The sequence below is a fragment of the Penaeus vannamei genome, chromosome 12, assembly GCF_042767895.1.
Source record: "Penaeus vannamei isolate JL-2024 chromosome 12, ASM4276789v1, whole genome shotgun sequence".
NCBI classification, from domain to species: domain Eukaryota; kingdom Metazoa; phylum Arthropoda; class Malacostraca; order Decapoda; family Penaeidae; genus Penaeus; species Penaeus vannamei.
Window position 1 is genome coordinate 41,950,306 of NC_091560.1, and position 13,846 is coordinate 41,964,151.

The 13,846-nt window shown below is 49.4% G+C and overlaps 1 protein-coding gene across 1 annotated transcript in view; it reads left to right on the forward strand.

Annotated features, from left to right (window-relative positions):
* The window catches only part of LOC138863555 (clumping factor A-like), a 46,837-nt gene extending 42,462 nt beyond the window's left edge, over nucleotides 1-4,375 (forward strand). Inside the window, exon 5 of the mRNA XM_070127736.1 lies at nucleotides 4,164-4,375. Within this exon, the coding sequence (XP_069983837.1) occupies nucleotides 4,164-4,375 (212 nt within the window). The remainder of the gene's footprint in view (nucleotides 1-4,163) is intronic.
* The last annotated feature ends 9,471 nt before the right edge of the window (nucleotides 4,376-13,846 follow it).

Below are 13,846 nucleotides of genomic sequence, written 5' to 3' on the forward strand. Positions count from 1 at the left end.
ACATTGTTAATTAAACCTTAATCATCAAGTTAAATTAATCTGGCAGCGATTTATCAGTTAATAAAAGACCGACAAATGTACTTCTCTTTTGTAATTTTGCTTCATGACTCTCTACATGTCTAACTGCTAACCTGCTTCGTTTTAATTACTGCCTACCTACTGAACTACCTCTCGGACTGCCTATTAGCCTGTTCGCTTCGTCTCCCCTACTTACCCCCACCAGTGTCAGTCTACCTGCTACTTAATTTGTCTACTACTACTACTTCTACAATTATTACAACAGCTACTGCTACAACTACAACTACTACTGCTACTACAACTACTATAAGTACTACAACTACTATAACTACTACTACTTCTAATACTATAACTACTACTCCTACTTCTACTACAACAACTACTACGACTACAACTACAACTTCTACTACAACTACTACAACTACTAGTACTGCTACAACTACTACAACAACTACTACTGCTACTAATACAACAACTACTACAGCCTTGCCCATCTACTTTATCTATCTATCTATTTACTCATCGGTCTACAATCTATCTACCCACCTATCCACCATATCGAATTATCCACCCATCTTCGTCTGTCTGTCTATCTGCGTCCTTCTATCCACCACAGAGTAAGCCAGAGTCGTCACAAAAAAATCCACAATCTATCTACCCACCTATCCACCGTACCGTATTATCTACCCATCTTCGTCGGTCTGTCTATCTGCGTCCTTCTATCCGCCACAGAGTCGTCGCAAAAAAAAAATCTTAGAATTCTGAATTTGCACGCAGAAGTGTTTGTTCATGCGCGTGCAAGCAGTCCGTTCTCGTTGACCTTCAAAGCCAGTCGGGGAGAAACCGGGAATGCATTTTATGAAATTATCTTAATTTTTATTCTGCATTATTCTCCACTTATCGTCTTCTCTGCTCTTCGCTCGCTTGTTCTTGTTTTAGCCAACGTCTTTGTCTGTTTGTGTATCTGTCTGCCTGCCTGCTTGTGTGTGTGTGTGTGTGTGTGTGTGTGTGTGTGTGTGTGTGTGTGTGTGTGTGTGTGTGTGTGTGTGTGTGTGTGTGTGTGTGTGTGTGTAGTGTGTGTAGTGTGTGTGTGTGTGTGCGTGTGTGTGTGTGTGTGTGTGTGTGTGTGCGTGTGTCTCCACTTGCTTGCCTGTCTCTCTGCCTGTCTGCTTGCGTCTCCCCCTGCCTCTCTCTCTCTCTCTCTCTAAACGCGCACTTTCACAATCTCCCTTATTTTCACTATAAAACTCTTATCATCCGCTCATGCCCCAGCCCTCCTTCCCTCTCTCGTCCTTAGTCAACATAAGCAATTGCATGCAACTGCAACTGTCTCGTTAATGGTGACATACGCCGCCTCCGCCCATGACAGTGCCAGCCCTCACACCAGGGACCTTTTCACTTGGCTTAAAGCATTTCCTTGATCATCATCATCAAACTTTCCACTATTAATTGCCCATCTCCTCTGACTATATATCTCTCTCTCCGTCTCTGTCTGTCTGTCTGTCTCTCTAAACCAAAGCCAGGCCTAGCAATTCACTTAAACAAGCAACCACACACAACCAAACAACGAAGAAGCAAACAAACACACACAAGCACACCCATACCCGCTCAAGCACAAGCACAAGCACACACCCACACCCACACATCCCCACACCCACACACACACCCACCCACACCCACACCCACCCACACCCACACACACACACACCCACACACACACCCACACACACACACCCACACACACACACACCCGCACACACACCCACACACACACACACACACCTACACACACACACCCACACACACACACCCACACACACACCCACACACACACACACCACACACACACACACACCACACACACACACACACACCCACACACACACACACACCCACACACACCCACACCCACACACACACCCACACCCACACATCCACACACACCCACACACACACACACCCACACACACACACACCCACACACACACACACACCCACACACACACCCACACATACATGCACACACCTACACACATGCACACACCTACACACCCACACACACACCACCCACACACACCCACACCCACACACACACACACACCACACACACACACACACACATCCCCACACACACACACCCACACACACACACACACCCACACACCCACACACCCACACACACACACACATCCCCACACACACACACCCACACACACACCCACACACACACACACCCACACACACACACCAGCAAAACCCCACAAACACAAACTCACAAACAAACACACCCACACACCCTATTAGGCCAACACGAAAGGACACAGAAAGGAAGGCCAGACGCCACCTAAACCAAGTCCTTCAGCTGAACTTCAAGACGAAGCCGAAGTCTCTGAAGTCCAGGAGGTACGAGGTGGAGACGAGGGGGGGAGGGGGGAGGGGGGAGGGGGAGGGGGCATGGGGGCATAGGGGTTGAGGGCGAACACCAGAATAAGAAAAAAAAATCAAAAGTGCATGGGAATTTTTTTTTTTATCAATTCTCATTAAAAAATCGAAAGTGCATGGGAAAATTATCTATTTATCAATTCTCATTAAAAAAAAATCGAAAGTGCATGTGAAAATTATTTATCTTTTCAATTCTCCTAAAATCGTTTACCTATTTACCATGAACGCCGCAGTGAAAAAAGCACCTGCTATTCATAACCAAGGCCTCAGCAACACCAAAAACGCCCCGAAATAACGACAATAACGACTCCCACATTTCTTCCCACAGCAACAACCACAGCGTCGGAAGCACCTTCGTTTTCAACTCCAAACACCACCAATAGTTCCAAAATCACCGAAAAAAATAGTAATAACAAAATAAATACATAAAGTAAAATAAAATAAATCCAATATTTCCAAATTCACCAAAAGATAAAACAATAAAAAATAATAGTAATAAAATAAAACAAACACATGAAATCAAATCAAATCAAATAAATCCAATATTTCCAAATTCACCAAAAGATAAAAAAAAATAACAATAATAACAACAACAAAATAAACACACGAAATAAAATAAAATAAACAAAATCAACCAATCAATCAAAATAAATAACGACGATTTCCACCTGCCCCTCGACCCCGCGAGAGAAGGTTCCCGCCGGAGATGCAGCAGCGCCCTTGCAGACAGATGACCTCCGGGCACAAATCACGTGATGCCGGAGGACGGTTGCGGACGGGCGTGAGTCACTCCCAACACCTGCAGGGGGAGGGGGAGAGGGGAGGGGGAGGGGAGGGGAGGGAGAGAGGGGATGAGAGGTGGAGGAGAGGGGACGGTACGAGATGTAAAGGGAGGGGAGGGGCGGGAGAGAGGGGAGGGGAAGGGAACGAGAGGGTGGAGGGGAGGGGAGGGGAAAGGGCAGGGGGAGGGGAAGGGGATGAGAGGTAGAGGGGAGGGGAAGGGAGAGAGGGGGAGGGGAGGGGGAGGACGAGAGGTGCGGAGGGGTTGGGGATGGCAGGGGAGGGAGAGAGGGGAGGGGTGGGGATGTGAGGTGGTAGAGAGGTGGGAGGAGAGGGGAGGGGTGGGAGAGAGGACGAGAGGTAAAGGGGAGTGGAGGAGGAGGAGGAGGAGAGGACAAGAGATGGGGAGGGGGAGCGGAGAGAGGAGACATGAGGAGCGAGAGTGAAGGAGGATGACGACAAAAGAGACAAAAAATATGGGAAAAGAATGCGGAGAAAACAAATAACAAATAGCATTGTGGTCATGGTTTGGTTAGTAAAACCGATATTAATGGTGATGTTGAGGCTGATGCATAAGATATAACGCTGGTGATCATAGTGATGATGATGATGATGCTTGATGACGATTTGATAATGAACATGACGGCAACTCATGAATAATGATGAGTGCAAATAAAAAGTAAAATAATAATAATAAAAACATGAATCCATTTTTCTCATTTCTATTTTTTCATTGATCTTATTCATTTTTCATCTATCAAAAAATCAATAAAAATACAACGACGATGAACAGGCAACCGAAGCTAACCAAGCTAACGAAGAGGACAAGACACAAAAGAACAAGACGAGGAAGAAGGAGAAGGAAAAGAAGAGAGGGTGACCACCGCTCGGCTGTTCATAATCACAAAATTGCAATCACGAAGCCACATGCGGACGGAGAAACGAAGAGGAGGCAAGAGACAAGATTCAGGAGGCGAGAGACAAGAGCCAAGAGGCAAGAGCCATGAGGCGTGAGGCAAGAGACAAGAGGCATAACACACGAGGCATGAAGCAAGAAACAAGAGCCAAAGGGCGTAGGACAAGAAACAAGACAACAGAAAACAGACAACAGACACCAGACAACAATCAAGAATGAAGAGACAAGAGGCAACAGCCAAGAGGCGCAAGGCAAACACAAGAGGCAAGCGAATCAGGATGAGAGAAGAAATTAAAAGCTTCAGGAAGAGTGATAGGATGACGGCGGGGGAGGTGGGGGGGGGGGGGTGGGGTGGCAGGATTAGATGTAGTGAGGGAGGGGGATCTTGGGGAGAGGAGGGGAGAGGAGGAAGGAAGGGGGAGGGATAGAAGATAGAGGATGAAACGAAATAAGAGGGAAGGAGGAGGAGGAGGATAAACAGGAAGGAGAATGAGAAGAGAGAGAGAGGAAGATGAAGGATAGCCGGGGGGAGGGAGTGAGGGAGGGAGGGGAGGGAGAGAGGGAGAGAGGGAGAGAGGGAGAGAGAGAGAGAGAGAGAGAGAGAGAGAGAGAGAGAGAGAGAGAGAGAGAGAGAGAGAGAGAGAGAGAGAGAGAGAGAGAGAGAGAAGGTAAGCAATTGGTCATCCACCCTCCAGGGCCCTGTAATTGGCGTCCGGCCTTCCCCAACCCCCCACCCCTACCTCTAACCCCCTGCCCCTCCCCCTCTCAACTCCCTCCCCTACCTCTAAACCCCTCTCCCCCCTCCTTCCCATATCCCACCCTACCTCTAACCCCCCTCCCCCTCACCCTCTCAACCCCCACCCCTACCTGTAAACCCCCTCTCTCCCTTCCCCCCTCACAACCCCCACCCCTACCTGTAAACCCCCCTCCCCCTCCCCCTCACACAACCCCCCACCCCTACCTTCTAACCACCCCCTCCTCCCTCTCCAACTCCCCCTTCTCTCTCCTCCCCCTCTTCCTAACCCTTACACCCCTTCCTCTCCTTCCTTCCCCCTCACCAACCCCCCCCACTTTCTTCCTCTCCCCCTCTTCCCAACCCCCACCCCCTTAGCGCCGTTCCCGCCATCTGCGTCTCTCAAAACGTCGTTAACTCAACCTCCTTTGCTTCCAAACGTTTATTTACCGATTTTTTTTTATCAATTTCTCCCCCACCCCCTGTCTCTCTCTCTCTCGGTCTCTCTCTCTCTCGGTCTCTCTCTCTCTCGGTCTCTCTCTCTCGGTCTCTCTCTCTCGGTCGGTCTTCTCTCTCTCTCGGTCTCTCTTCTCTCTCGGTCTCTCTCTCTTTCGGTCTCTCTCTCTCTTCTCGGTCTCTCTCTCTCTCTCGGTCTCTCTCTCTCGGTCTCTCTCTCTCTCGGTCTCTCTCTCTCTCCGTCTCTCTCTCTCTCGGTCTCTCTCTCTCGGTCTCTCTCTCTCGGTCTCTCTCTCTCGGTCTCTCTCTCTCGGTCTCTCTCTCTCGGTCTCTCTCTCTCGGTCTCTCTCTCTCGGTCTCTCTCTCTCGGTCTCTCTCTCTCGGTCTCTCTCTCTCGGTCTCTCTCTCTCTCTCGAGGGGAGAGAGGGGGGAAAGGGGAAAGAGAGGGAGGGGGAGAAGGGAAGAAGGGGTGAAGGGGAGGAATAAACTGTCTACACACGTGGCCGGGGCGAAGGGATAGCCCATAGGTATAGGTGGGGAGAGGGGTAGGGTGGAGTGGGGTGGGGTGGGGTGGGGTAGGGGGAGTTAAACCGCCCATCTACATGAACAGGAGAATGGAAACATTGTATACGGGTGGCCGCGGGTGGTGGGCGGATTCTCAGCCTATCCACATGAGGTGAGGTGGGAGGGGGAGAGGGGGGGGGCGGATTCTCCAAGCCTATCCACATGAGGTGAGGGGGAGGGGGGGAGGGGGGGCGGATTCCCAGCCTATCCACATGAGGTGAGGAGGGAGTGGGGAGGGGGGGCGGATCTCCAAGCCTATCCCACATGAGGTGAGGGGGAGGGGGGGAGGGGGCGGATTCCCAGCCTATCCACATGAGGTGAGGGGGGGGAGATTCTCAGCCTTATCCACGTCAGCTTCAGGGGGGGGGAGATTCTCTGCCTATCCACGTGAGTTAGGAGGGAGGGGGAAATACAGGTTATACACGTGAGCTAGGGGGAGGGGGAGGAGGAGGGGGGATTCCCAGCCTATCCACGGCTGAGCTAAAAAAGGGGGGCGGGAGGGATTTCCAACTGGCGGGGGGGGGGGGGGGGGGGGATTCACAGCCTATACAAACCTTCCGAGTTGACAAAAGTATAAGAAGAAGAAAAGGGAAGAGGGAGAAAGAGGAAGAAGAAGAGAAGGGAAAAGCAAGAATAAGAAGAAGAAAAACGAAGAGGGAGAAAGATGAAGAAAAATAGAAGGGATGAGAAAGAATAATAATAAAAAAACGAAGAGGCAGAAAGAAGAAGAAAAGTGAAGACAAAAAAGTCGAAAAGAAAAAGGGATCGGAAAAATAAACAAACAGACACACAGGGAAAGACGAAAGATAGATCCCCCTACCCATCAATTTATCTATCAATCTAACCTAATCTATCCATCCACCCTTCCACAGACGCATCAAAATCACCCCCACCCAAAGAAGCGAAAAAAAACACCGAAAAAGACAATATAAAAGAAAAAACGGCGAACATTCTAATAATAAAAAAATAAAACAAAATAAAAAAGCAAAATAGAGAAAAAAAATCTAAAAAGAGGGAGACATATACGACAGCAACACATCATGATTTAAAAACCGACAAAATCAAGATAGAAAGAAAAGAAATAGAAAAAAACAAAAATTCAAAAGAGAAAGAAAGAAAGAGAAAGAAAACAAAACTAAGAAAAAATATAGAAAAAAAAGAAAAAAAGGAAAAGGAAAGACAGAAAAATAAAAAAGAAACTAACAACAACAACAACAATAATAATAACAACGACTATAAACAGCAGCCGAAAATAATGAGCCAAAAAAGGGCCAAATGGGCCGCCCCATAAGCCCCGCCCCCAACCGCCTTCCCGCCGCTCGCGCCCGTCCGCTTACTCGGTCAATTCTCGCGCCAATAAAACGGCTCCTTGACTTCATCACGGACAGACCCGGCGCCCCGGCTTGCGCTCGGAGGAGGGGGAGGAAGGGGAGGAGGAGGAGGAGGAGGGAGGAGGAGGGAGGAGGAGGAGGGAGGAGGGAGGAGGGAGGAGAGGAGTGAGGGAGGAGGAGGAGGGAGGAGGAGGGAGGAGGGAGGAGGAGGAGGAGGAGAGAAGGAGTAAGGGGAGGGGGAGGAGGAGAAGGGGAGGGGAGAGGGAGGAGGAGGAGGAGAAGGAGGGGGAGGGGAGGAGGGAGGAGAAGGAGGGGAGGGAGGAGGAGGGAGAAGGAGGGGGAGTGGAGGAGGAGGAGGGGGGAGGGGGAGGAGGAGGAGGAGGAGGAGAGGGGGGGAGGGGGAGCAGGGGGAGAAGGAGGAGGAGGAGGAGGAGATAGTGAAGATAGTGAAAACGAAGAAAACGAGAAAGAAGAAAGAAAAGAACAAACACGCGATGACAAGCAAAAGAGCCAAGACGACGGTTACACTAACGTTTCTTTCTAATTTTGAAAATAAAAAAAGAACGTTACCACGCGGGTTTTCCCTCCATTCCCTCACTTTCCTTACGTATCCAATTTAAATACATAGTCCACGAGCTGTTGCAACCGTACGACATAATTAACTATAAGCACAAATAAATCATAACACAAAATGCCTCCCCTACCACCTTCCCCCTCCCCCACCCCACCCAACTCCCTACACCCACCCTTACCCTCCCCAACCCTCATCTTACCCTCCCCCTCCCCCCAGCCCACCCTCACCCTTCCCCACTCTCGCCCTAACTCCCTACACCCAACCCCACACCCTCCCCCTACTCCCCTCCCCCCCACCCCTCATCCTACTCCTACTCCCTCCCCCACCCACACACCCCTCATCCTAACCCCCTCCCACCCTCCCTCATCCTACCCCCTCCCCACCCACCCTCAGGGCAACCCTACCCTCTATCCCTCCCTCACTCCCCACCACCCCCAACCCACGCAACAACTTTTACCTTTCCCTTGTCATAACTCTTTTATTCCCAGGTAACCTGGAACGATCCTTAACGACCCAATATAAGTCCAAGGTGAAATAACATACGATAAAAAAAGAAAAAAAGGATAAAACGAAAAGAGAAAAAAAATCATACTGACACATCGCTTATATATAAAAAAGACGAAAAAAAACGACAAGTGAGAGAGAGAGAGAGAGAGAGAGAGAGAGTAGAGAGAGAGAGAGAGAGAGAGAAGGAGGGAGGGAGAGAGAGACGGAGAGAGGGGGAGAGAGGGGGAGAGAGGGAGAGAGAGACGGAGAGAGAAATAAAAAACATACACACATTGCTGCCCCTTCATCATTAGCCGCCCTTGACCTCTTGACCTCCCCTCCTCTCCTCCTCCCTGCTCCCTTCCCTCTCCTCCTCCTCTTCTTCCACCCTCCCTCCTCCCCTCTTCCACCTCTTCCTCCCCTCCTCCTGCTCCCCTCCTCTTCCACCCTCCTCCCTCCCTCCTTCCCTCCTCTTCTACCCTCCCTCCCTCCCTCCTTCCTCTCTTCTACCTCCCTCCTCCTCCTTCCTCTTCCACCTCCCCTCCTGCTCACTCCCCTCTTCCACTCCCTGAAGCTACTCCTTTCCTCTTCCCCCTCCTCCTTCCCTCTCCCACCACCCTCTCACTCCTCCTCCCTCCCTCCCTCTCCTTTTCCAGCATCTCCCCTTTCACCACACCCCTTCCCCCACTCTCCCAACCTCACTCCAACCATCCCCCCAACCCCCCCAACTCCCCCTTAAATCCCCCCCTACCCCCACCTTTCCCCCTGACACACAGCTCACGGCTCACGGCTCCAGCTCCAGGTGCACCGGCCTACATAACCGTGCCCGCCAAGCCACTGTCAAGCCTCCTGGTGCCGCCCGGGTGACATTCTTTCCCCCCCCCCCCCAGCCTAGGCCTACTCGCCTCGCCTGCCCGGGCCCTTTTTGCCCTTTTGTCCCGGCCAGCGTCTCTGCCTCCGGGAGATGATGGGAGATAAAACGCAGGGGGTCGGCTGTGTCTGAGGAACTGTTTCTGTTTCTGTGTGTGTGTGTGTGTGTGTGTGTGTGTGTGTGTGTGTGTGTGTGTGTGTGTGTGTGTGTGTGTGTGTGTGTGTGTGTGTGTGTGTGTGTGTGTGTGTGTGTGTGTGTGTGTGTGTGCTTATGTTTTAGCTTGTGGCTAGATCTGTGCGTGCGCGTGAGTAGGTGTATGGGCGTGTGTAAAGTGTATGGGCGTGTGTAAGGTGTATGGGCGTGTGTAAGGTGTATGGGCGTGTGTAAGGTGTATGGGCGTGTGTAAGGTGCATGTGCGTGTGTAGGTCCATGTGCGTGTGTAGGTCCATGTGCGTGTGTAAGTGTAGGAGCATGTGCAGGTGTATGTGCATCTGTACATGTATGTGGGTATGTACGTGTACGCTTATATCTATGTTTGTGTTTATGCTTCCGTATGTGTGTATGTAGGTATCTTTGTGTGTGTGTCTGTGTGCACTTAGGGGCACGTATGAAGCTCATCCACCAAGAAAAAAATTTGTTTCGTCACTATTTCCTTTTTTTCATTTAAGCGGCGAAATTCCTAGCTCGTCCTCCTCCCTCCCTTTTCCTATTTCCTCTTTCCTTACCTTCCCTCTTTCCTCCCTCCTCTTTCTTTTCCCTCTCTCCTCCCTCTTCTTACCTTCCCCTCCCTACTCCTTCTTACCTTCCCCTCCCTACTCCTCTTCTTACCTTCACCTCCCTCCCTCCTCTTTCCTTCCCCTCCCACCCTCCCTCTTTCCTTCCCCTCCCTCCCTCCCTCTCCCTCCCCCTCCCTCCCTCTTTCCTTCCCCTCCCTCCCTCCCTCCCTCCCCTCCCTCACCGGCCGCACGCCTCCCTCCGTCGTTAAGGAGTCGTAAAGGAAGGAAGGAAGAGGAGGAAGACGCACGAATGCAGACGTTCCTCGAAAAACGTTCTCCTCGTCCTTCGTCTCTTTCTCTCTCCCTTTATCTTTCTCTCTTTCTCTCATTGGTTTTACCTCTTTCTCTCTCTCTCTTTCTCGTTCTCTCTATCTTCTGTCTGCGCGCGCGTGCGTGCGCGTGTGCGTGTGCGTGTTGGGGGTGTGTGGCGGTGTGTGTGTGTGTGTGTGTGTGTATGTGTGTGTGTGTGTGTGTGTGTGTGTGTGTGTGTGTGTGTGTGTGTGTGTGTGTGTGTGTGTGTGTGTGTGTGTGTGTGTCTGCCTGTCTATCTATCTGTCTATATGCCTGTCTTTCTCCATCTCTCTCCCTCTATCTCTCCCTGTCATCCCTCTCCCTCCCCCCGTCAAATATTTGCCCCCATGTTTATCATCCATTGTTTCCAAAAGAAGAAAAAATTCCGCAAAGATAAGACTCCCCATTCTCGTTCCTGCCCCCCACCTCCATCCACCACCCCCACCCCAACCCCCACCCCATCCCCCACCCCCCACCGTCTTCCCGCTCATAATAATCTAATCTCTCATCGTTGCGTGCATAATGAATCGCCGTTGCATCGTTGCGCAGAATCGTAAATCAATGACGATGCCAAAAAAAAAAAAAAATAAATAAATAAATAAAAAAAAATCACTCCCTTGCTAAAAAAAAAAAAAATTCAGATGAGCATTTGCATAAACGCATAAAATAACGAAGTAATTCACAGATAAGATTTAAAAAATAAATAAAATGGCTATCGTCATCATCACCATCATTGTCATCGTCATCATCATCGTCATCAACATCGTCATCGTCATCATCGTCATCGTCGTTTCAGAGTCCTTAATAACCATCAAAATAATACAAAAGCGACCATCAATTTATGCTTGTGGCTGCGAGAGGGGGGGAGAAGAGGGGAGGAGGAGAGAAGAAGAGGAAGAAGGGAAGAAACAAAAGGAAAAGAGGAAGAAGGGGGGAAGAGAAGAGGAGAGAGGATGAAAAGAAGAAAGAAGGAAAAGCGGGGGGGGGGGGAGAAGGGGGAGGAGAGCGGAAGAGGAAGAAGGGAAGAAACAGAAGAAGGGGTGAAGAGGGAGAAGGGAAAGGGAGAAGAGAGAACAGGATTGAAAAGGGTGGAAAAAGGGGAGCAAGGAAAAGGGGAAGAGGGGGACGAAACAAGGGGATAAGAAGGGGAAAGGTAGAAGAGAAAAAGACAAAAAAAAAAGAAAAGAAAAAAGGGCACAAAAACGAACACGATTCAAAAATAATTAATTAAGGGGAAAGCGGGGTAAAAGAGAGCGTCCGTCCCCCCAGGAGCTGACCCTGAGGGCGCGAGCTTACACAATTCCACCCCCACCCTCCCCACCCTCTTTCACCCCCCCCCCTCCTTTCCCCGGGGCCGATCAACCTCGGGGTCGACTCTTGCCGCTGGAAGACCGACCCATGCGAGGACTTCAGACGAATTAGGCGAAGACACTGAGGAGGAAAGAGGGGGAGGGGAAGGAGGGAGAGGGGAAGAAGGGATAGGAGAAGGAGGGAGAGGAGAGAGAGGGGGGATGATGATGAGGAAGGAGAGAGGAGGAGGAGGAAGGAGGGAGAGAGGGGGGGAAAGGAGGGAGAGGGGAAGGAGGGAGAGGAGAGAGAGAGGGGATGATGATGAGGAAGGAGAGAGGAGGAGGAAGGAGGGAGAGAGGGGGGGAAAGGAGAGAGAGAGGGAAAAGCAGGGAGAGAGGGGAAGGGGGGAAAGGAGGGAGAGAGGGGGGAAAGGAGGGAGAGAGGGGGGAAAGGAGGGAGAGAGGGGGGAAAGGAGGGAGACGGGGGAAAAGGAGGAGAGAGGGGAAGCGGGGAAAGGAGGGAGAGAGGGGGGAAAGAGGGGGAAAAGGAGGAAAAGGGGGGAGAGATAGATAGACATATAGATATAGATAGATACAGATAGATAGATAGACAGAGAAAGAGAGAGAGACACCGGCGGCCTAGGGGTCGCAGCGTGTAAATCAAAAAACTCACAACCGCAGTGGGAGGACCGTGGGGAGAGGGGAGAGGGGAGAGAGGAGGGGGAGGGGGAGGAGTAGTAGTGCACAGCGTACCCTAAGATGCCCCAAAGGCCACTCCGGCGACTCCAAACCCCCCTCTGCTCTGCCCTCGATCCTTCCCCTCCTTATACCTCCCTCCCCCATAATCCCCTCACTCCCCATGCTCTATTTTCAGTTTCCTTTGGTATATTTTTTTCCTTTCTTTCTCCCCTTCTTTATCATAACGTGTTTCCTCTCCCTTCTTTCTCTTTCCATTAACTTCTATGTTCCTCTTTTCTTCCTCTTCCTTCCCTACACATGCACAGACTTCCTTTTCCTCCCCCTTTTCCCTTCCTGCCCCCCCCCCTTCTTCTCCCTTCCTGCCCCTCCCTTTTTTCTCCCTTCCTACCCCCCTCTTCTCCTTCTCCCTCCTTCCCCCTTTCTCCTTCTCCCTCCCTGCCCCCCCTTCTCCCCCCTCCCATCTTCCTCCTTCCCCTCCCCCTCCCCCTTACCGAGAGGTCAGACCTCATATGTATATATGTATAAATGTACACACACATATATATGCACGTACATATAACTCACCAGCAACCATACACGACGAAACTCGGGCATACTGGACCACCATTACTAACCTGCAAAGAAAAGAAGAATAAAAATTAACACAAAAATACATTATTCAAAAGCATACATGGTGATAAAACACAAACGATTTCTATCGGAAATACAGCCCTGCACGTAAGATTCACAAAATATAGAAAGAAAACACAAAAGCGAGGTCTTCAAATCAGGTCTTTATATACACCTCTATATATACAACAACAAAGCAGTCAAAAAATAGCATAAAACTAGCATATAAATAGCGCACAAATAGCGAATTACTAGCGTGTTAGACAAAAGACCCGAACCCCAAAAGCACAGATAAATAACCTTGCAATAACCTCCAGCAATAAGGTGCAGCAAAGAGAGCTTCATAAATCACAAAAAAAGAAAAAAAAAGTAAAAAAAAAACTCAAAATGAGGACAGTGAAATTTGCTCTTCAAATTCGCCGACTTCCTTCCGTCCTCTTGCAATCCCACAGTAAAAATAACTTGTAATAATTCAATATAATTACATAATATACATAAACGTCTTTTTTCTTTCTTTTTCTATCTTTCTTTCAATCTTTTTCTTTCTTTCTCTTTTCCGTATACATATATTTTTTTTCTTTTTTTCTATCTTTCTTTTTCTTTCAATCTTCTTTTTCTTTCTTTATTTCTTCTCATATACATATATATTTTTCTTTTTTTCTACCTTTCTTTTTAGCTTTCTTTCTATCTTTCTTACGATCTTATTTTCTATCTTTCTTTTTATCTTTCTTTCTTACTATCTTTCTTTCCTAAGTAGAATACAATAAACTACCAAAATCCAACAAACAAATACACAACAAATACCCTTCCTCCTCCACATCATCAAGCACCCAGCAGAACCAAAAAAAAAAAATATCTTGCTTGGGAAAGACAGCAGGCAGTCCTGCTTCTGCTCGGAACCACTGCTTGAGGGCGAGAAAAACGACCGCAATTTTCGCAGACTACCAAATTATCACCGAATTTAATGCTTGAATTTCCCACACATGGGGGTGATATAAAAAAAATATAATA